Source organism: Xenopus laevis, chromosome 7L (assembly GCF_017654675.1).
Source record: "Xenopus laevis strain J_2021 chromosome 7L, Xenopus_laevis_v10.1, whole genome shotgun sequence".
Classification (NCBI taxonomy): domain Eukaryota; kingdom Metazoa; phylum Chordata; class Amphibia; order Anura; family Pipidae; genus Xenopus; species Xenopus laevis.
In genome coordinates this window covers 96222596-96247830 of record NC_054383.1, presented here as the reverse complement: position 1 = coordinate 96247830, position 25235 = coordinate 96222596, and the positions used below count along the sequence as shown (strand labels likewise).

Sequence of the window (25235 nt, the reverse complement as noted above, 5' to 3'; positions counted from 1 at the left end):
TGTTTTTGTTATTTTTTTAAGCTAAACAAGGCGAACCGGTAAACCTGAAGCTACTCTGTCTTTGGTTGTTGAGTGGTAGCTACAGTATTTGGATAACCAGTGCAAAGATAATCCCACATGTGTAATGGACTACTGCTTATGTGTGTTAATGTTTGCTTGCTTTGGAACCCTAAATGTATGCAAATTCAATGTATGTAATGGCCCAGTTGCTGTTCAGCAGCAGCACTGTATTTGTGAGGGACCACAGGAAGATGGCAAATATGATTAACCCCTCCTGCCCCTACACATCCACTAATGATAGATTAGGACATACTGTACTCTACTTACCGCCTGCCCTATGGCTTGTGTCCCCATCACTTTGCTCTGCATTTTTGCATCTATTTTTTTATCCAGCATGAGGTGCAGAGGGCAGTCAGACATGGGAAGAAGTGCTTCCTGAATAAGCACCAAGGGGCACATGCCTTAGTGCTCTTGCACTTCATCCCTGGGTCTTTGTGAAAATGTCCCCTAATGAAAACATAACGATAGCCATACTTATTAACCTGGAGAATAATTATATATGAAAAAAAAAATATGGGCTTGCTTATTAGCTTTGCATGGAATAACATTCAAACACCCTGAAAGATATTTCTGGGCATTAGGTTATGTATTAGTTTGTTGTCTAGGGAGCTCACTAAAAGCATTTCAGTTATGGAGTGGCAGAAAGAAAGGGATTTCTGCTCTGTCAAGTACAATAAATATGTTTACATTATTTATGTTAGCCGTTTGTAAAGAATAGCCAGGCTCTTTAGTTTTTTAGTTTTAGTGCAGCCTTTAGTTCTCTGATGTCTGAAGCAGGGCATATTTTTAAATAGAGCAGCTGCCTTGGGCCCCAGCACCATAATGGTCCACTCCTAACATACATGATATGCCAAAAGGCCTTCCTTTCTACAGTGCTTTTTTTTAAAATGAAATGCTGCTAATGAGAGACAGTTGCATGAAAAAAAAAATCGAACCATATTAGTCCTATGTAAAACATCATTTTGAAATTTATTTAATTTTTATCCAAAATGATCCATTGAAATCCACTACCAATCTCCTGTAGTTGTGTGCAAACCTAACAATAGTACATATCTATACAGAATAGGAGGTACTTAACAAAAATGAGCAGGATTTATAGAGAATCAATCTCACTGTAATACATTTTTTCCTGCAACTTACTATGAAACCTTATTCTGATCTCTAAGGAGGCCCTTGCATCCTCTGGTAAGATCTACTGGTGAATAAAGCAATAGAGCCACTTGTATGGACCCCTTAAGTTTTCATTTCCAGGGTAAAACTATATCTTTGTAAGTCTTTCTTTATAAGTTAAATCTTTCATACTGTTTATCAGCTTAGTCGCTACTCCATAGACCATGTAAAGGGAAAGGATTACTCTGTACTCCTGTGAATATATGCTCCTTTTAAAGCAGGACAAAAACTTGTTCGCCCTTGCAGCTGCTGACTATTATTATTATCCACAGGTACCCCTTCAAATACCCCTAATCTTTCTGCATCAAGGATTTGTCCCCATTAAGGGTATTTGCTTGCATATTTTAAATCCCAGTTTATAACCTAAAATTAAAAGGGTGGTTTACCTTGAAGTTATCTTTTAGAACGTTATAGAAAGGCTAATTCTAAGCAACTTTTCAAACGGCCTTCAAATTTTCTTTTTTATTGTTTTTAAATTATTTGATTTCTTATTCTGATTTTATAAGACTACGAATGTATTGTAATTGCTACTTTTAATTAATAATCTTTCTATTCAGGTCCTCTCCTATTCATATTACAGTCTCTTATTTATATCAGTGCATGGTTGCTAGGGTAATTTGGACCCTAGCAAGCAGATTGCTAAAATGGCAAACTGGAGAGCTGCTGAATAAAAAGCTAAATAACTCAAAAACCACAAATAATAAGTAATGAAAACCAGTTGTAAATTGTCTTAGAATATCACTCTCTACATTATATTAAAATTTAATTTAAAGATGAGCAATTAATCAACATGTAGCTTCACCTGCCACATAGCTGCCAAAATTGCCAGTTTATCAAGATCACCCTTCAAGGATGTCATATACTATATGGATTTAATTGGCCTGATTTGTTTTGTGTCATTAGCAAACACATATACAGCTTTAAAAGTCTTACCCGAAGTCATTAACAGAAAAATGAAATTAAAATGTGGCCCAACAGACAACTCTGTGTGATCTCACTAAGAACATGACTCCAAGTAGAAAATGTGCCATTGACAGCCACCCTCTGTACACAATCTGTACACAATCCATTAGCCAGTTATCTATCCATGTCAAAAAACATTACCAAGACCAACATATTTTAGTGTACAAATTAGGCACTATCACTGTGGCATAGTATTCACATAGTAGCGTAATAAGAATGCCCATTCTGCAAGGTCTTCTATATGGAATCTCCTTCTTCCAGCCCCATCACTGCTCTACACCTCAAACAAAGAAGTAGAGCAAGCTGTAAGGTCCCTGCTGTGTCAGCGTTGCGCCCTGGTCGGTGTGGTCGCAGGTGCAGTAATCAGGCAACTGATGTGCGCCTGCGCGCCGCATCGAATGCGGGCGACGGACGCCGGCGCGGAGGCGCGGGCGACGGTCGCTGGCGCCGGGGCGTGCGCGACGCAACGGACGCGCGCGACGTAGCGGACGCGCGCGACGTAACGGACGCGCGCGACGGACGCACGTAACGGACGCGGTCTGATGACGTCAGTTGGCGCCAAACTAGCGCTATTTAAACCTGCTCCAGCCTCTGCTCTGTGCCTGGTTATTAGGTTTATAACTGAAACCCTAGCGTTGATACCTTCCTGTCGATATTGTGTTTGACCCCTGCCTGTTCCTGGACTCTGATTCTTGCTTGTTGCCTAGACCTTCTGCCTGTTTACCGTTGACGATTCTCGCTGCCTGCCTTGACCCGGATATCCTGACTACGCCTTGCCTGATCCTTCTGTACCTCGTTTAGTCTCACTGGCTACTCTCCACACCCCTGCTCCCCGTTTCCAACCTCGGGTGAGTTAGCGGGTGTGTGAGGCGCTTGTGGTTCATTGTCTTCTGTTCCTACTCCTTCTACGTCTGGATCATACTGGTAAGCCTGACATTATAACCAGGCCATGGATCCAGCTGAAGGGGCTTCACCGCTTACCGTACTCATCCAACAGATGTCGGAATTGACACAAGCAGTGAGGGAGCTTCAGAGCGGATATACCCAGATGCAATCCCAGCTGAGGGCCCAACCATCCACCGCAAGCCAATCCACTGTAGCTGCTACCACTTCTGTTGGTCCCACTGAGGTACAAGTTCTCACCTCCGAAATCTCGGAACCTAAAGTTGCTTTTCCCGAAAAATTCTCTGGGGATCGGAAAGCCTTCCGTAATTTCAGGAGCAGCTGCAAACTCCTTTTTTCTCTGAAACCTCACACATACCCCGATGAGAACACACGAGTAGGGGTTATTATTACTTTTCTGTCCGGAGAACCCCAGACCTGGGCCTTTCGTTTAATGGATCGACGGAGCCCTGTATTAGCTTCTGTGGACACTTTTTTTGATGCCATGGCGATTCTCTATGACGACCCTCATAGAGTCTCCACCGCTGAAGCCGCCCTTCATGCTCTCAAACAGGGAACTCGTCCTGCGGAGGACTATACGCTTGAGTTCCGGCAATGGTCCGAAGATACGGATTGGAATCCTGCGGCCCTTAAGCACCAATATCGTTTGGGTCTTTTCCCTGAACTGAAAAACGAGCTCGCTCGTACAGGAATTCCAGACACGCTGGAGGGTCTCATCACTCTTGCCATTCAGCTCGACCAGAGACTCAGAGAGCGCAGAGAAGAGGAGAAAGCCGAAAAGGCTGGCCTGATACCTCATACCTGGGTTGTACCTACCGCCCCTCCTCCAGTCCAAGTACCTTTTCCCTTGCCTTCCTCTGCTTCAGATTCGTCCTCGGAACCGATGCAAATTGGAGCCATCAGGTCTGCCCTCACTGCGGAAGAACGCCTTCGTCGCCGCAGATTAAACCTTTGCCTCTACTGTGGCCAGGCCGGTCACTTACTAAGGAGCTGCCCAACCCGTCCTACGGGTAAAGACTTTTTTAGTAAAGACTTAAAATGTTGTAACAAACCAGTACCTTTACTGACAGTCTCTCTCTTTCTGCAGTGGGGAAGTCAAACAGCAAAACTCCAAGCCATCCTTGATTCCGGAGCAAGTGGCTGTTTCATGGACAGTACGATCGTTTCCCAACTCCAGATTCCTCTCCAACCTAAGAAGAATCCCATTTCCCTTCGGGTGGCTGATGGTTCCTTAATTACTTCGGGCCCAGTGGTGCAAGAAACCATTCCTCTTTTTGTTTCCCTCAATAAAAAGCATTCGGAAATGATGAATTTAGATGTGGTCACGTCTCCTCTTTTTCCTGTCATTTTGGGGTTGCCATGGTTACAAAAACATAATCCATCCATCAATTGGGCCACAGGGGAAATAACCTTTCTTTCGCAATTTTGTCAATCTAAATGTAGATTCGAAAGTTATCCTTCTTCTAGTCAAGTTTGTTCGTTATCCTCCTCATCCGAGGTTCTTCAAATTCTTCCTCAAAGCTATCGGGAGTTCGCAGATGTGTTCAACAAGAAAGGTGCCGATTCTCTACCCCCTCATCGCATCTATGATTGCCCAATTAATCTTTTGCCCGGTTCCCAAGTACCCTTTGGTCGTATTTACCCGTTGTCCGAACCAGAACTAGCTGAACTTCGCTCATATCTTGATGAAAATTTGGCCAAAGGTTTTATTCGTCAATCTTCTTCTCCAGCCGGGGCAGGGATATTCTTTGTCGAAAAGAAAGATCACTCATTAAGACCCTGTATTGATTATAGAGACTTGAACAAAATAACGATCAAAAACCGATATCCTCTTCCTTTAATTCCAGAGTTATTCCAACGCTTAACGGAGGCCAAGATTTTTTCTAAGTTGGATCTGAGGGGAGCATATAACCTGGTCAGGATACGTGAGGGAGACGAGTGGAAGACGGCGTTTCGTACTCGCTACGGCCACTTCGAATATCTGGTGATGCCGTTCGGCCTTTGCAACGCTCCCGCAACATTCCAGCATTTTGTCAATGACATTTTTCGGGACTTTCTTGACATTTTTGTTATAATTTATCTGGATGACATTTTAATTTTTTCTAGTTCCTTAGATGAACACAGGATCCATATGAGGAGGGTTCTTGCTCGCCTTCGCACTCACCAACTCTATGCCAAAATTGAAAAGTGCATTTTTGAGCAGTCCTCTGTTGAATTTCTAGGATTCTTTATTTCTCCTCTAGGCATCCAGATGGATTCAAAGAAGATCTCGGCAATCCTCGACTGGCCAGCTCCCACATCCAGGAAGGCAGTTCAACGCTTTATTGGTTTCGCAAACTTCTACAGGAAGTTTATTAGAGGTTTCTCTCAGACTATTCTACCAATAACAGAGCTGACTCGCATGAATAAGAAATTTTTTTGGTCCTCTCAAGCCCAAGTATCTTTCGAAAACTTAAAGAAACTTTTCACATCAGCTCCTATCCTTTGTCATCCTGATTTATCCTTACCATTTGTTCTGGAAGTCGATGCCTCTGAAGTTGCGGTGGGCGCTGTTTTGTCCCAAAGATCTGGGATCCAAGAGGAGCTCCATCCAGTAGCTTTTTTTTCCCGTAAAATGGCAAAATGTGAATGCAATTACGATGTGGCCGATCGGGAACTACTCGCTATTAAACTGGCACTGGAGGAGTGGCGGTATCTTCTGGAAGGTTCCAAGCACCCTATTCTTATCTTCACCGACCACAGAAACTTGGAGTACCTTCGTTCCGCCAAGAGACTGAGACCAAGACAAGCGAGGTGGGCTCTTTTCTTCATGAGGTTTAATTTCCACCTTACCTATCGGCCTGGATCTAAGAATACTAAAGCCGACGCCTTATCCCGTATGTTTACCCTCGATGACGAAATACCTTCTTCTCCTGAAACCATCCTGAAATCCAACAATTTCCTTTTACTACAGCCGACCCTTCTTAAACAGATCCAGAACGCTTCCAAGTCCATCATGGAACCAGCCCTCGTTCCTAAGGGAGGATTTCTTCTTCTAAAAGACAAGATTTTTGTTCCTGAGGAGATGCGGTTGGAGGTTCTTAAAAGTATACACGACTCCAAATTGGCCGGACATCCAGGGGTCAAGAAGACTATTATCGCAGCTAAAAGATCGTTCTCTTGGCCAGGATTAGCCAAAGATTGCTTCCAATTCGTTTCTTCATGTGAAATTTGTGCCAGATCTAAAGACTCTCATTCTAAACCCTTTGGCCTTCTTCAACCCCTTCCTGTCCCTTCCCGTCCCTGGAGCTCTGTTTCGTTGGACTTTATCTCGGAATTACCACAGTCTGATGGATGTTCTACCATAGTGGTATTTATTGACCGTTTGACCAAGATGGCTCATTTCAAGTCCTTGCCCAAGCTCCCTTCCGCTTCCGAAACTGCAGACGTTTTTATCAAGGAAGTTGTTAGGCTCCATGGTCTTCCGCAGGAGGTGATATCGGATCGAGGCCCACAATTCACATCTCAGTTCTGGAAAACCTTGTGTGGCGCCCTTCAAATTTCTGTTTCCCTTTCTTCAGCCTTTCATCCTCAATCCAACGGCCAGACGGAACGAACCAACCAGACTTTAGAACAATATCTGAGGTGCTACTCTTCTCATCTTCAAGACAACTGGGCAAACCTTCTACCTCTTGCTGAATTCGCTTACAATAATGCTCACCATTCATCCATTAACCAGTCTCCTTTCTTTGCTAATTATGGTCTCCACCCTTTAACCTTTCCTTCTTCTATAGTGGCTGATATTCTGGTTCCCGCAGTTCAAGACCGCCTCAACTTCCTAACAGACAATTTTCGGAAACTGCAAGAGAACATGTCCAAGGCCCAGAAGAATTTCAAGTTATACGCTGATCGGAGACGGAATAAAGACCCAGAGTTCAAGGTGGGTGATCGAGTCTGGTTGTCTACTATTAATCTTAAGTTATCTTCTCCCAGCAGGAAGCTCGGCCAACGTTTCCTGGGTCCTTTTTCTATTGTTCGTCAAATTAATCCTGTGGCCTTTCAGTTAAAGCTTCCTGCTTCTTGGCGTATTCATCCGGTGTTCCATTCGGCTCTCCTGAAATCTGCTTCCACCTTCCAGTTTCCAGGTCGTACGACTCCTCCTCCTCTCCCAGTTCTAGTGGATAATCAAGAGGAATTCGAGGTCGAAAAAATTCTGGACTCTCGTATTAGAGGCAGGCAAGTACAATACTTGGTGGGATGGAAGGGCTATGGCCCTGAAGAGAATTCCTGGGAGCCAGTCAAGAACATTCACGCTCCAGATCTGTTGAAAAAATTTCACGAAGAGCATCCTAACAAGACCGCTGGTTGTCGTGTCCTGAGGCCACTCCTTGATGGGGGGCAATGTAAGGTCCCTGCTGTGTCAGCGTTGCGCCCTGGTCGGTGTGGTCGCAGGTGCAGTAATCAGGCAACTGATGTGCGCCTGCGCGCCGCATCGAATGCGGGCGACGGACGCCGGCGCGGAGGCGCGGGCGACGGTCGCTGGCGCCGGGGCGTGCGCGACGCAACGGACGCGCGCGACGTAGCGGACGCGCGCGACGTAACGGACGCGCGCGACGGACGCACGTAACGGACGCGGTCTGATGACGTCAGTTGGCGCCAAACTAGCGCTATTTAAACCTGCTCCAGCCTCTGCTCTGTGCCTGGTTATTAGGTTTATAACTGAAACCCTAGCGTTGATACCTTCCTGTCGATATTGTGTTTGACCCCTGCCTGTTCCTGGACTCTGATTCTTGCTTGTTGCCTAGACCTTCTGCCTGTTTACCGTTGACGATTCTCGCTGCCTGCCTTGACCCGGATATCCTGACTACGCCTTGCCTGATCCTTCTGTACCTCGTTTAGTCTCACTGGCTACTCTCCACACCCCTGCTCCCCGTTTCCAACCTCGGGTGAGTTAGCGGGTGTGTGAGGCGCTTGTGGTTCATTGTCTTCTGTTCCTACTCCTTCTACGTCTGGATCATACTGGTAAGCCTGACACAAGCACAGGCAGCTGACAGCGGGGTGGGAGGAAGGCACTAGGCCTCGGCCCTCTAAAAATATTTCTTGTGGGCGGAGCCCAATCTTTGGTAGTTACTCCACTGTATCTATGGCAACCCCCTGTCCAACTTTCTGTTTACAGCATCATTAAAAGCAAATAAATTTGTTTGACATGCCACTCCTGTTATTGCAGAACCAGAAACACAACTGCCAACACAGTGTCGGACGGGGACATCAAGGGCCCATCCAAAAACCTTAGACCAGGGGCCCACCAAAGAACCATAGACCAGGGGCCCACTCTCAGTACTATTATTATTACTCTCCTCACCCAACCTCCATTCTCCTAGTTTCTATTCTTTACATACTATTATCTATTATTCCATCTATTTAGCCTCTTTGTTCTCAAAGAAATACGAAATGGCCATGAAATAGGCCAAATGTTTAGCAGCACAAGGGCCCCCTGACACCTGGGCCCATCGGGAGTTTTCCTGGTATCCCGATGGACCAGTCCAAACTGTGCCAACATTCTCCTGCCATCTTAATTGTTAGTGAGACCCTGGGAAGAACTACACAGAGTGTGTTCCTCGTGACTGTCAATTAGAACTAGCAGCAGTGAATATAAAACTAAAATTCTTAATATGATAAGTATTATTGTCATATCAGTATTAATGATCTGTATCTGTACAGACAGTATGCATGATCAGAGTATCAGAAAGGTTAGCTACTGATTTTTGCTTTGAATGTCCCTGGGAGTAAGAAGCCGTACTTATTTCCCCCAGCGAGAAGCAAATAAATATGTCCTTGCTTCATTTCAAGTTCCATTTCTTTAACAACAGTTTTTCATAGTGTAGCCCTTGGCTTTAAAAGCAAATGCCTGATCTTGCAGAAGTCTTTATAGAGTACATACAGCATTCAGCCTGTCTTTAACTGTCTTATAAAGAATGTAGCCTGCGCATAATGTAGCTGAACTACTTATACTGGGGAAATAACACATGACAAGGCAGGCTGTCGGTATATCTAAACATACATGTCAATAGTCATAACTAAGCAGTTCGCATAGTGTGACTTTCATGGGGATTTGTGTGTGGAAACAGTTTAAGCTCAGTGGAAGCTCTTACCCACTGCAGTTGTCATGACCATAGTAGAGGTGTAAGATCTGAGGAGGCCCATAAAAAGAGCAACATTTTGCAGCACAGTGGTCTGGCTGATAATATTATTATGTTATTCTGTTTCTTCCCATACACGAGCAGGCTGTTATTGCTGGTCATTGTTTATACCATATATCGGGCCAAAAAGATTGCCTTCTGGAATTATATTAACCATGGCGTAAGAGTACTAAATTAGGCAATGGAAGTGGCTGACTGCTCTGCATGGTACCTCTTTTAGCGCCGGCTAAAATAACAAACCGCAGCCGCTAATCACACACGGCGATTCGTTTTCTGAAGTCGCCCGAAGTTTCCTTGTGAGGCAACTTCGGTCGACTTCGGAAAATGAACCACCGTGTGTGATTAGTGCAGGCGATCAAATCTCCCCAAAACGCCCTGTGTGGACTTACCTAAGTATCCTAGCATTGGGCTGGGACCAAATGATAACATCAGTCTGTGGCTGATATTTACAGTAAATGTATGATCAGTGTAAATACAAGTCTTGTCCTTGGCACAGGGTGCGTTTATTCAGTCTTTTTATCAGCAATTATAACCTAAGGGTAGGCTGGAGACTTTAAGCCCATGTGGAGCTTAGCCTCTAGCTTTAATAAATCAGCTCATTAAGCCACCAATGTTGGCCTTTGGCTAAATTTCCATGCATGGTAATCTTTTTTTTAATCAATATACAATTTTAAACATCTGTTGTAATTAAAAAAAGTGCATTCCTTGTAAACTGCTGTAAGTGGTGTAGATGCTTTTCCTTCGGTTTCCACTCTTATCCATAATCACAGCTGTCATTTCTTCCTGAGGAACAACAAAAAGTTTTCTTTATCTTTTAAAATAAATGCACTATGAAAAAAACACATCTAACTAAAATCGACGCAGGCAAATTTGGGACCACCGGGCAAGAAAAATGGAACAGTATATCATAGAATCCATTGTGCAGACCTTCTGGTGTGTAGAACTGTTCAGCATGATAAAGAAAAATATGAAACAAGTGAAGAAAATTAAATATTTCTATTAGCAGGGCTCTTTTTTAGAGAAGAAGGAGTTCCTAGCAATGGAGGAAGACTGGGGCCTCTATCTATGGGAAAATTGTGCAAATCAATTTTTGCTCTGCTCCTGGGTGATGGGGTTTTGGAAATGGATACAAAGTTTACTCATGAAATGATCCATAGTTTTAACCTAGCGGCAAGTGCAAAATTAAGCATTGTGTATAGGGTCACCACCTGGCCGGTATTTTTTTCCAGAAAATGTGACAACCATATAATTTCTGTACAATGCCTTAGATTCTGGAAAATATGGTAAAGTGTGCAGATTTTTTGTAACTTAGCATGAAACGCAATCATCCTTTGCTGGTGTGTCCTTGTTTTACTACTTTCTTCAATGTTTGCATTCCAGGGCAAACGCCCTTTCTACCATACCCTAAAACTTCCCATTGGACATGTATGCACATTACAGCTAAATATTTTCCAGCTCACTGCCTTCAAAATCTGAGAAGCCAAAAGAAAAAAAACATCACTGTGCTGAAAAATTAGTTAAAAAAATATATATAGGGGAGTACTAATCAGCGTTGAAAGAAGCCTCGGCATGAGAGAATCTGCTTTATGTGTCATGCCTGCGTTATGCAATCAGGGAATGCCATGATGGGTGTAAATGTGATGACATGATGCATTATGGAATGTGCACAGGTTATCTCTTCTCAGTAAAAATTAAGTGACTGCTGACTATGGGCTCAGCTTAGTGTCATGGAGCTCTTTACAAATATTCCTATTATTTTTCTGCTTGTACTAATTCAGTAGCTGAGCAAGTTATGAGGAATACTGACAGCTAAAAAGTAGAGTTTATGCTTTTGTCTGAATACAATGTGAAAAGTTAAGTTGTATGTTGGGAAAACATTATTACATCACTTCAGGATTTAGAACCATATTTATTAGTAGAGAAATTGAGAACAGAAAGTTTAGAGGAAACAACTCTGCTGTGTCTTTTAATATGCAAGCCAATAAAAGTACTTGTTTGTTTTCATATTTGCCTTAAAATTTTGAGGATGTATTAAGAATTAAATCATGCTCTCTAGCCCTCAAGTGCCTTCTATTACTGCAATCTAAAACCCACCTTGTTATTAGACAACATTCCTCTAGAATACCATGCCTAAGCAGCTAGTCTCAGGTATGTCTCCTAAGGAAATCTACATTAATCCATATGGTTAGGGCGGCCTGTTTCAAACTGCCTCTGGGATAAAAATCCCCCTCCCCATGATAATAGAGCCCTGTCTGTTATGCTTAAAGAGGGTGTTTACTGTGAATTTAACTTTAAGGGGCAGATTTACTAAGGGTCGAATATCGAGGGTTAATTAACCCTCGATATTCGACTAGGAACTAAAATCGTTCGACTTCGAATATCGAAGTCGAACGATTTAGCGCTAATCGTACGATCGTACGATCGAAGGATTATTCGTTCGATCGAACGATTAAATCCTTCGAATCGAACGATTCGAAGGATTTTAATCGAACGATCGAAGGAATATCCTTCGATCAAAAAAACACAGGCAAGCCTATGGGGACCTTCCCCATAGGCTAACATTGAGTTCGGTAGCTTTTAGCTGCCGAACTAGGGGGTCGAAGTTTTTCTTAAAGAGACAGTACTTCGATTATCGAATGGTCGAATAGTCGAACGATTTTTAGTTCGAATCGTTCGATTCGAAGTCGAAGTAGTAGTCGAAGGTCGAAGTAGCCCATTCGATGGTCGAAGTAGCCAAAAAAACACTTCGAAATTCGAAGTTTTTTTAATTCGAATCCTTCACTCGAGCTTTGTAAATGTGCCCCTAAGTATAATGTAGATACAGTATTCCAAAACAGTTCATAAATTGGTTTTTGAATTATTTAACAGTTTTTTAAGTACCAGCCTGGAGTTTCTGACCCTAAAACATCATTATTTTATTGTGGTTATTTTTCCTTCATTTTGTCTTCCTAATGAGGTTATGCTAAAGCTGCTTGCCCAGCTGTTGCTAATTTTATGTGAGAGACACAGGATGAATATCACTTTTCAAAATACTGACTCCTTAACCAGTGACGCATGTCTGAGAGGTAGGGAATGGGTTCCCCTGCCAGTGTGCACCAGCCTGCTGTTGTTAGACAGACACATCATGAGACCTCCCCAGACTCTACTGCTTTAATCCACTGATGGATCTTCTGATGACTGCTTCTCAATTTTTTGCCAGGTTTCTTGGGTGTGTCAAAATAGGGCCCTTTAGGATATGTTTTTGTTCTCATCTGAGCATTTAATAGTTTTGATGTGTTGTATTCCATTATATTTGGTATATATATATATATGGGAGCAAACTCATTCAGCACTTTCCAGCAACCATAGGATTAAATTAAATTAACATACAGGAAGGATTATATTCCAAGGTCTAAATATCAATTAATGGATGTCACTCTGAAATTAAACCCTTGAACCTTAAAAATGAAGTTCATCAACAGGTCTGTTTATATAAATATATATAAATCATTTGAAGAGGTCACTCTCACAGGTCTTAAAGTGAAAATAAAAAATGTTTAAAAAAAAATATTTCTATTTAACCACAGCATGGACTGCACCCAGGCACCATTTTTTGTTTTGGATTTCTTGTGAGTGCTGGGATCCTACAATAATAATATGTATTTAGCACATTATAAAAATAGTGCACCACTTGAGTGATCCATTTGTATCCTTATATATAAGCACACAAAGCATATAGATATAAGAAAAAATGGTAAACATTGGAAGGGGCCAGATGAAAGTGGGTGTTAGTCATTGTTCCTGAGATCACACATGAGACAAATCTCATGATCAACTCATTCACCCCAGCCCCAACACGATCTTTCTGTTTACTAGTTTCATGAGATACAGCTCATATTACTTACTTGTGAATAATTTGGCATTTATTGTTCTTTATTTATAAACAATGCACACAGTAGTGATGGCCAAATTTGTCCAGTTTCGCCGAAAAATTTGCGAATTTCCTGCGAAATTTGTGAAATAGCGAAGAATTTGCAAAATGCATTAAAGTCAGTGGGCGTCTGAATAATTTTGATGTGTGAAAATTTTTATGCGTGCAACTTTTCTGATGCAAGCCCAAATTTTCTCCACAGTTTCAATGGAGCTCATTAACCTGCTGCCTGTATGGTTTTGATATTCTTAAGGTCTTAATGTCTCTTAAAACAGTATCACATCTACAGTATTTAATTTTTTTGAATTGACCCCTTTCTGGCGTCTCTTCCTGGTATCTGAGTGATTGAACACAAAAACGTTTGAGCATTGTGGCACCAAGGTCAGTTTGCCACTGCTCCATGTGCTTTCAATATGGTGGTTTGTCAATCATTGCTGTCAAGTGTAGTGACAAGCAGATAGGGCATTTTGACTTTCTTTCAGCATCTGTGCCATAGACCTTATTTCAATTCGCTACATATAAAATCCATTTGATGCAGAAGCCGTAATTATTTATTGGCTTATGATAGAAATGCTTCATATGTTCCATGAACAAACCCCTGTCATTCATTTTCAGTTCTGTTGTTTTTATAGAGCTTCATATAATGATACCTATTCATGATTTGGGTCTGAAAGCCATATAGATAGCCACGGGCCTATAAAAGCTGCTGACAGGCAAAGTCGTCAGTTTATAGGTCTGTGTATGGAGACCTCCGATGGGCCTACCCAACTGAAAAATGCAAAAGGTTTTAAAATCCCATGGGGACCACATCAATTCAAGCCAAAAGCTTGGCTCACAATAACTACAGGCTGTTGGGTTGAGGATCACCTTAACAAGCTGTTATCACCCACCTCAGGGTGTGCATATCTGCAAAAGATCCATTTGCTTGGGTACATTGCCAAACAAGCTGATCTTTCAGTGTATGGTCACCTTAACAGTAACATAAGACTAGTGTTAAACTCAGGAAAAGGCTGTTCCACTGCAGACTACTTTATCACTTTCATAAGGGAAAATGCTGATGGGGAGGAAAAGCTCAGATTGATCTTTTGTCAAAAGTGTTGACTCCTATAGATTTTTTTTTTTTTATTAAATGTTTATTAAGAGTTTTAAAATTTACAACAAACATTCTCATCAGCTCAATTATATTTAGAAATACATATAAGGTCTTTGTCATTTTCCGATGATAAGGGCAATGGTGCCCCTCTTCATTTTCACACGATAAATAGGTGTTAATTATAATACAGAACTCCATTAAATCTAATCTAACTCCCGCTTGTGATGAAAGGCTAAGCCAAGTTACCCCATGATGTGACCAGATATCCCACTATGGAACATTACATTTGACATGCAAGTAAAAAAAAAATCTTTCATTTTCATAAGCCATTAAGAGGGTTTATTGTGTAGGTTTTGCTTGATTTTACCATGACACCAATAATTATCTGTGTGAAATCCAGAAAATTGGACTTGATAGTTGCTTGCCAAGCAATGCAGAGGAAGGCAGGAGAAAAATTATATTTTCTAAAGCTTCAGGCATCTCTGCGGAGTGTCCGTATCTTATAAAAGCAGAGCAGGTGTTATTATTGATGTTTCATCACATTCAGTTTATTAAGTGCATATTGGCTATGAGCTGCTGTTTTTATGGATTAGACTTTTTTCCTCTTTCACTTTAGTAGAGGCCCCTGTGATGCCATCACATTGAACTCAAGAACTGAGAGAGCCTGTTCCATCTGTTATGTCTTTCACTGACAAAATGTGCTACGATTGATTGAAGCTTAATGAACTGGAATTCAGTTTATAATATCCTCGTGCTACTTTATCTGTAATGGAATCTGCTTTAAAAAAAAAAAAAGGTTAAACAGACAGCGAGGGATGCCACTTTCTGGGGGAAATACTGGCCTTCCTATACATGATATCTATTTTTCTATTAATAACACTGAAAACAAGTATTTGACTGTGTGGCAAAGTAAACCAACAGTCAGAGGAAACCATATAGACAATAAGCACAAGAGAATACATGTGCAGTAATATATGGGATATATTTTAAAAATAATAAAAAATAAATGTAGCATTTTTCAAATAATTTTGTGGACAATTTTTATATCCCTCTTTTATAATCATGCCCCATAATTAGGAACTGCAGAGAAACTAGTACTGTCTGCAGAATGCACCAAATTGATATGTGTGATGTGGAATTTATGTGCGTAGTCCTATATTAAGAAGCATATCTTTTATTTTAAAGATTCAGTAGCATCTAATGATGATATTCTATTAATAACATTGAAAACAAGTATCTTTATTACTGTCTAGGCCAGTAAAATACCTTCAAGACTGCAACCATATACACAAGCAGCAGACATGTCATCCATTAAAGTTCATGTATGTTATTTTCACTGAACTTATAGGCTGTGTATATACTGTATATTTATATTAATTAATTATATGTGTTTTGGGGTCAACTTACTATTAGGGGCTTTTAGCACACATAAATTATGTCTCTGGTCAGTTTTAAGCAGATCAATATTGAAAGACTTTCCTTTTCCAAGTTAATTTCCTTTAGACTGTAGCCAGTAAACCAAAATCAACCGCTGGTGGCGCTGTTGTTTCAAAGTCGTTATCAACAGCCATCAAACTATTCTATTTGCATTGTTTCTCAAAGCAGCAGTCCAATCATATTTAATGATCCAGACCCAATACACGTTTTCCACAAAAACCCATAGCATTTGTATCCAGAGGACCCAGAAAGAAGCATAACATTGGCCTGCAGGAACCCATCATAATTCATTATAAATGGAGCATTGACCTACTCCCAGAGTAATAATGATGAGTAAAACAGTAGTGCTCAGATTGTGATAGTAATATAATATGGCCACACACAGATGGACAGGGCAGCCATCGGGGGGGACAGGGGGGAGAGTTGTAGGGGGCCCGAGGGTAAGGGGGGCCCGGCCACGCCACACTTCTGACTGACTTCAGGAAGGCATGGACGTTTAAGGGGCCCTGGCCACCAATTTTCTTATAATGTGGGGGTGGGCCCTGGCCACCAACTTTGGCCACCAATTTTTTTTTCTCATGTGGGGTCCTAGCCACCAATATTTTTTAATGAGGGGGCCCTGGCCACAAATGTTTTTTAAGGGGGGCCCTGACCACCAATATCTTTTTATTTTTTATTAACATGTGGGAACCCTAGTCACCAATATTATTTTGTTTTTTTACTGTGTGATGGGGGGCGGACCTGTGGGGTGGGGAGGGCGGACCTGTAGGTGGGGCTTGCGGTGGGTGCAGCCCAGGGGGCCCAGGAAATTTTGTCGTATGGGGCCCTGCGATTTCTAATGGCAGTCCTGCAGATGGACATAGATCCAGCCATTTGTCCTGCAGAACCCAGCAAAATTGTTGGATTTCATGTGATTTGGCCACCTACTTTATCGGATAAAGTAGTACTGATCAAATAATTTAGATGAATTAGTACTGATCAGATAATCCTACTATATATAATCATCTACTGTCCAAAGAACTACTATTTTTAACTTGTACTTATATTTATTCCAGATCCTGGGTTTTCTTCCTCAAAGGGCATTATATGTAGCTAATGTATTGTAATTAAGGGAATAAGGTACTGATGGATGATATAGGTGTATTTGTTACTTGAACACAGATATGTACAAAAAGGCAAAGTAAAGACAAAGTAAAGAGCAGCTGTTTACAAATATAAGCAAAAAGAGTGTTTCTATGTACTGTATTGTTTTATTCTACAGGTGTCCTATTTGGTGTAAAAATGTTTTTAATTCTGTTTACATTCTCGGGGCAGAAAATCAGGGTAGCACCCCCAACACACACTTTCCAATCCGGTAATAAATCTAGGGATTTACAAATGATCAATAAATGTTTACCAAGGAGGAATGCATAGTTCTGAATAGAAATGTAAAGGAGTTGCACCCAACAGCCTGCATCTTGTGGCCTAGATTAAAACTCTTTTATTGCCCTAAGTAACTTCCCATTCAGATGAATTAAGGGCACTGTTGGTCACCTACTTAAAACACCCCAGTATGTTTGAGGTTCTTCCTATTAAACAGAATAAGAAGTAATCTGCAATTAAAACATGTGTTATGGACCTAACAAGTTTGAGGCTAGTTTTGCCACAATAAGCCACAATAAGCAAAAGAGGCGCATTTTATGTCATTGTGGTGAAACACAAAACAAAACTGGACATTATGGCATTAAAATGGCATAATATACTGTGTGGTATATTGTTCCAAAAACTAAATTTGATTTGGGACAAGATTAATCCTTCCATTATTATTATTATTATTATTATTATTATTATTAATATGTATTTATAGAGCGCCAACATATTTCACAGCGCTGGCACCAACATATTTCACATTATTTTTAAATGTGCATAAATCCCTAGCAAAGTCTTATACACTGAAGCATACTATATAGATGCTGCTGCTATTAGTTTTCCAGTTAATACAATTTATTTTCTTTTTTTTACATTATAGACCACGCCGGCTTTGTTCCTGACTCCGAGGGTGACCTTATCTTCCTCTTAGACAGTTCAGGAAGTGTCTCATATTATGAGTTTGCCAAAGTTCGAGAGTTTATTGGTAACCTACTGCGACCATTCACCTTTGGCCCACAAGATGTGCAAGCCAGCATTGTGCATATCAGCAACAAACCTGTTCTGGAATTCCCCTTCAACCAATATGGTTCTAGCCAGGAGATCCAAAGAGCCATACAGAATATCCAGCAGCAAATGGGAGACACAAATACAGGCAAAGCTCTTTCTTACATAAAGGAGAACCTCTTTGAAGAGAGGAGCGGGTCTAGAGCAGAGGTTCCAAAGGTTATGGTGTGGGTAACGGATGGCTTGTCTACTGATGACATTTCTCAACCCATGCAGCTTTTAAAGGACATGGGCGTTACGGTATTTATTGTAAGCACCGGCAGAGGGAACTATTTGGAGCTGTCAGCAGCAGCCAGCAAACCATCTGACTCTCATCTTCACTTTGTAGATGTAGACGACCTTCATATAATCACCAAGGAGCTTCGAGACTCTATCATTGGTATGTTGGTAGCTTCTCCACCTGGAAGCATTCCTATTTATATCAAGCATGGATATGTGCAAATATTCAATATAATCTGAGAGCACAACTTCACTGCTGCTTTCTGTTTAGCATAGTCCTCCACCTTCTTTCATGTAGCAGGTTGATATGCCATATGCCCCTTGTTTGAGGGTTGGATCGCTGAGCTGAGCTAAAAGATATCTCCTTATAGAACAGCACAAAGCAGTAAAAACCACTCTGATGAAATGACACCGGTATTGAGTTTGATATATGTAACCATTCAGTAAAATTTGGTGACTGCCAGGAAAATGTGAAGTCAGAAAAGCTTTGTTAAATGGGAAAAATATTGTACTGCACAGAATTCTTCAGAATTCCCCAGGTTAATATTTCATAAATTATTCCCTGTTGGTAGTCATACTTCTATATTCATTGGAAGATACTACAGGTATGGGATCCATTATCTGGAAACCCGTTATCCAGAAAGCTCCGAATTACAGAAAGGCATTCTCCTATAAACTCAGTTTTTTTCAAATAATTCAAATTTTTAAAAATGATTTCCTCTTTCTCTGTAAATAATAAAAAAATATCTTGTGATTAATCCAAGCTAATATATAATTAATCCTTATTGGAAGCAAAACCAGCCTGTTGGGCTTATTTAATGTTTACATGATTTTCTAGTAGACTCAAGGTATGAAGATCTAAATTATGGAAAGATCTGTTTTCCAGAAAACCCCAGGTCCCCAGCATTCTGGATAATAGGTGACATACCTGTCACAAAAGTGACCATTATTGGTCATATTGTTAGTGTACAGATAGGAATGTTGGGAGTTTGGATGATACCTATCCATATGCTAATGCTTTGTGGGCTTTTCCAGAGCCGCAGTTTGTGTACATATGTTTTGGCAAGTTAATTATATCTTGGATGGGGTTTGGGTTCTAGGTATGACTCAATGATGTAAGATTACATTTTATATTTAGAGTTCAGTGACTCAGTAACACAAGCCTCTCCTTGCTGGATATAGCTTCTGTTTTTATAGTACTAGCTGATAAGCACATAGCTGTGTCATAGCAAACATAAATCTGAGATCACTGAGATGCGATATGCTCCAGCCAGAACCTGAACATCATGCTCTAATGACCTGTTACATTACACCATTAGGGAATAGCTGTGAGAACCAAGGACTGTAATGAACGTGGGCCTTTTGCTGCTAACACCAGCACTCTGGGCAGGCATGATACTGAATTCCTGTAACAAGACTCAAATTAGCAGGTCTTGTGGCACTGGCATCAAAGCTTTTTATCTCCTGTACTGGCACAGGGGCACTTCTATGAATTCTACTACAAATAAAGGGACTGGTTGTTTATTCAGAGAGTTTCTAGTGCCAAGGAATGCAATCTGTCATGTTGTTTGCCATCTCCAATAGCAAGATATCCTTATCTTGCCTTCAAATCCGTCTTCATGGATTACTGGATTAAAGGACAGAGATTTCACAAGACTTCTTGTTAGGCAACACTGTAATGCCTTGTGCCCATACACCATGGCATATTTTCCTCACACTATGAACTATAAGAGGCCTGAAAGAAAAAAATGTATTATCAAAGGTCCTGGGTTTAATTGTTATTAAAGGGGAAATATAGCCTATTATGCACAGGCGCTTTATTTACCTTTATATTTCTATTTGAATAGAGCTGCCATGCTTCCTAACTTGGCAGTGTATAATGAAATATCACCCATTCATAGGGCATACGTTAATAGGGAGCACAAGCCTTCTGTCCATTTTCTGATCTGAGGGTTATTGACTACTGCTTGACTCTGTTAATTAATCATTACCTTTAAAATAACAGCACCACCTGTTAAAACACCGATGTATGAGCCCCGAATCAATCTGCAGCCTGATATATTGCATTTTGTATTTTTTTGTTCCTAAACTCCTTTGATTAGACACTGGTTTAACCCGTTGCATTTCTTGTTGCTTTGATCTTGCCATGTTGCGTTTTGCCGGTAAACACATGGCACAGCAAACATTAAAAGTCTGGAAAGATAGAATGAAGACACTGGCACAATGGTACATTAGTCTTGGTGCCATAAATTCTATTTTACCTGGCACTTAAAGATTTATGTAACAGATTAGAAGATAAATAAAAATAAATAGATAATAATAAATAAAAAGATAAAAAATAAATAAAATAAATAGAAAGGTTAGTAATATGAAATATATAAATAATGTAAAATAATCAAGGCAAACATAATTGAGCCTCAGAAGTAATTTATTTTCTAGTTGCCAGGACCAATAACCCTGGCAACCTATAAAAGCTTTAAAAAGTTAATTTTAAGGAGAGGCAGAATTAAACAGCAGATCAATTGATATGTGGAGAACAAAAAATAACTAAAATGAATAAAGCCAAATGAAACAATGCAATATTTTATTAAAATGCTTCTCGTTCAATATATGGGCCCCATCCGGAGTAATAAAAATGCTGCTCAGTTAGTTGGAACAACTGAATTTCAAACAAAAATGCTATGCTGCCATCTAGTGTTCATTGCCTGGTAATACAACTGTTCTTTGCACAGTTAAAGTCTAGAGGATCTAACAATCTTATTTAATATGCATAATATATTTTTATTATTGTTCTTATGAAATTAAAAATAAAAGCATAAGTAGCAGCCATATCAGACTATTTTTTTATTTTATTTTATTGAGTGGTGTGTTATTCCTTTTGCAAGTATTACAGTTATGCAGCAATGTACATTCCTCTAGTTTACATACTTTCAGTGTTTTTATTTGGTATCTTTCTCCCTTCGCAGAACTAATACGAGCAAGGCGACTGCATGCTCAGGATATAACAACCACAAGTTTTAGGCTAACGTGGCCAAGGCTCTTGTCCAGGGAGACTGGCTATTACTTGTTGGAATATGCACTTGTGTCAAACCCAGAGAAGAAGTTAAGCCGATCCTTGTCTGGAGATCAGACTGGTGTGACACTTAACAACTTAACCCCAGATACTGATTATCAGGTGACGCTGCTCCCTGAATCTAACGTTCAATATATACAGCCTCAAACCATCCAGGTCTCCACTTTGCCAGGTAAGACTAACATTTATCATAAATGAATTACTCAACACTATTCTTTGTTTCAATGTTTAATATTTTTTTGTTTATTTATATTTTATTTCTATTTCTTAATCATTAGATTAAAAATCCATAGCCTAGTATAAGTACAAATGGTCAGTTTATTTGCAAAGTACTGGTAACATGAACTGGATCTTGTAATATGATGGGCCTTCCATGGGGATAAATAATATCAAGTGTTTTTAATGGGGCCATGTACAATGTTCTATGCTGAGGATAATAATAAGGCTAGGAACATCAAGATGGGGGGATGCAGTGTCGGACTGGGACACCAGGGGCCCACCAAAAACCCTTAGACCAGGGGCCCACCCAAAAACCTTTAGACCAGGGGCCCACTCAAAGTATTATTTTCTTCCTTTCCTCACTCAAACTCTATTCTCCTAGTCTCTTTTCTTTACATACTATAACCTATTATTCCATCTATTTAGCCTCTTTATTCTCATAGAAATAGGGAATGGCCATGAAATAAGACAAATGTTTAGAAACAGGAGGGCCCACTCAGGGCTGGTCCTATCAAATGTGGGGCCCAATTGGGACCATGTTGGCGGGGCCCCTAGACAAAGTTTTGCTGGCTCCCGACACACCAAGTATTTAGGAAAATAAGGGCATACAGGCACAAAATAGAAAGGAAAGGGGCAGACAAGGTAAGAGAGTGAGAGGAGTTGGGGGCAGGCCAGGCAGCATCATGTGCTGGGGGAAATATTACCTGTGCTGCCCTCTGGTGCGGGGCCCCCAGAGGCGCGGGGCCCAATTGGGCCCAATTGGTCCAATAGGCCTAAGGCCGGCCCTGGGCCCACTGACACCGTGGCCCACCAGGAGTTTTCCTGGTATCCCGGTGGGCCAGTCCAACACTGGGGGGATGATTGCATTGGGGTGGACAGACGGGTTGGTAATGAGGTTAGTTTTATGGATAGATAGAAGGGAAATGCTTAGGTTGATAGCTGGATGGAACTGTGCCTATAAGCCTCAAGTTAAGTTATGCTCTGGTCTTTTGCAAATGGAAAAGTTAAAGTGTCCTTAATACTGGCACTGTTCTCTACTTTGCTTTTCAACTCTACAGGTATGGTGGCCTTTTTTTAATAATTTATTTCCTTTTAAACTGCATTGCAATGGCACCATGTTTAGACCCCTATTTGCACAATCTGGAATCTCCCAGTCATGTATAAGTTCGGAAAGATGAGATAGGCTTTTATACGTTACTGTATATAAATTGGGTGCATTTTGCACGCATATATAGTGAATAATATACCCCCACTGTAAAATATAAGCATTTTATAAGTCACCCAGGAGCTCCATGACCATATAAAGGAATGAAGCCGAAGACCTTATTACTTTAACTACAATACTATAATTTTTACTATAATAGATGAGTAGTGACAGAAATTACATTACTAAGCACTGTTTATAATGATATTCTCAGGCTATTCATGGCTCTTGTGTATTGTACAGGTATGGGACCTACTTTGTCTCTGATCAATTATATCTTAATAAGAGTACAATGTACTGTTTTATTATGATTAAATCATTTTTAAATATTTTAATTATCTGATTAAAATTGAGTCTATGGGAGATGAGCTTTCTGTTATTTGGAGCTTTCTGGATAACAGATCCCATATCTGTATATATCCCAAAATAATTAATTCAATGTTGGCAGATATGCTGGGGATGTAGTACACAGCAAAAGGGTGGCTTTGAGTTTTGCATCCTTCATAAAGTCTGTGCATGTAAAATCGTAATATTCATACAAAAAAAAAATCTCTCTTACCAGCTCCTCTTGTGAGGCAGCCAACTGGCTATTAATGAGACTTTAGAATTACAGTATTAGAGGTATGGGACCTGTTATCCAGAATGCTTGGGACCTAGGGCTTTCTGTATAATGGATATTTCTGTAATTTGGACTTCCATTCCTTAAAGGAAAACTATAGCCCTCAAACAATGTCGGTCTCTATAAAAATATATTGCATTAAACAGTTCATATGTAAAACCCTGCTTCATGTAAATAAACCATTTTCATAATAATATACTTTTTTAGTAGTATGTGGCATTGGGTAATCATAAATAGAAAACTGCCATTTTAAAAAATAAGGGCCGCCCCCTGGGATCGTAAGATTCACGGTGCACACAAGCATACCAAACAAACTATACTTGTTAGGTCACATGAACACATTAACAGACAGAGTTCTGCCTTTGGCTTCAACACTTCTTCCTGTTACAGTTAGAGTTGTAGTATTTCTGGTCAGGTGATCTCTGAGGCAGCACACAGACCATCATGAAATGGTGGTTCAAGACAAGAGATGTAAAATGGCAATATTTACTTACATATATATTCCAGTTTGGTAAGATTCTTTAATATGCCACTTCATTTAATATAAACTGTTGCTGTTGCTCAAGTATTCATTTTTGGGGTATAGTTTTCCAGCTACTAAATCTACTAGAAAATCATGTAAACATTAAATAAACCCAATAGTCTGGTTTTGCTTCCAATAGGGTTTAATTATATCTTAGTTTGGATCAAGTACAAGGTACTGTTTTATTATTACAGAGAAAATCTGGATTATTTGGATAAAATGGAGTCTATGGGGGACGGGGACAGCCTTTCCATAATTCAAATCTTTCTGGATAACGGGTTTCCAGATAACGGCTCCCATACCTATACTATGCTAATCTATTGCACTATTTGTTTTCTTTGCAGAGATGATTAGCCCAACTCAGATATTAATATCGGAAGCAAGCACTCACAGTTTCCGTGTAAGTTGGGGGCCACCCCTTGACAGTGTGGCTGGGTATGAAATCCAATATGGCCCCCTGCCAAGCAATGATGTTCAGACAGTGGATGTAGACAGCAGCCAGAATAGTACTGTCCTGGAAAACCTCAAATCCAACACCACTTACTTGGTTACAGTGAATGCCTTGTACAAATCTGGAGGGGAGAAGGCATTATCAGCCATCGCTTGTACAGAAGAAAGTAAGTTTTTATGCATTACTGGAAGAACCTCTAGAGTAGGCAGGTTAAAAGGGTTGTTCATCTTTAAAGGAATATTTTTTTATTTTGCATTTTATAACAAACAAACAACAAAACATTTATGGTTCCATATTTAGTATAAATGTCAAAGTACAACATAAACATTCTGACTTCCCTTACAATAGAAAACTCTGCAGATATACAGTCATTTCCCTAATTCTAGGTATCTCCCCCTCATGTGATGGGTTTGTTTATGATTCTATACCTATTGCCCAGTAGCAGCCAGAGCAATGGTTGTATATGATTGTGTCCCTTCTATCTTGACATTTATGAAGTTAGGGTTCCTCGTTGGCAATCATTCTCGCCACACCAGGTCATATTTTTGAGGACAACCTTTTGTAGTAGAGGTACGTTGTATCAAGGGGAGTATTGCTTTCAACAGGTTCAACCAGCCATTAAGTGTGGGGGGTTGGGGGGACATCTAATTCAGGAGGATACATTTCCTGGCATTGAACAGTAGGGTATGGAATAGTATTCTAATGGCCGCACTTGGGGTGACCTCATCCACTACACCAAGTAAGCACACTGTGGGGTTCAATAGTTTAGGTAGTGCTGTTTTGTCCTGAATGAAGTTAAGGACTTGGGACCAGAAGGCTTGAATTCTGGGGCATGAACACATAAGGTGGAAGTAATGTGCCTCTGGGGCTCTACACTTAGGGCACTGGGGTGAATCGCGTTTGCCCATACGAAACAGTCTAGTTGGGGATAAGTGGAGTCTGTGTAAGATTTTGAATTGAATCAATCTGTCTCTAGTTGAGACCAAGTAGTCAAATGCCCTGTCAGTTGCCTATTCCCA

At 40.5% G+C, this 25235-nt stretch overlaps 1 protein-coding gene across 1 annotated transcript in view; it reads left to right on the top strand.

Moving 5' to 3' along the window:
• The window catches only part of vwa1.L (von Willebrand factor A domain containing 1 L homeolog), a 59720-nt gene that overhangs the window by 23155 nt on the left and 11330 nt on the right, over positions 1–25235 (top strand). Inside the window, exons 2-4 of the mRNA XM_018226028.2 lie at positions 17724–18287; positions 21094–21372; positions 24110–24382. Coding sequence (XP_018081517.1) covers positions 17724–18287; positions 21094–21372; positions 24110–24382 — 1116 coding nt within the window. The remainder of the gene's footprint in view (positions 1–17723; positions 18288–21093; positions 21373–24109; positions 24383–25235) is intronic.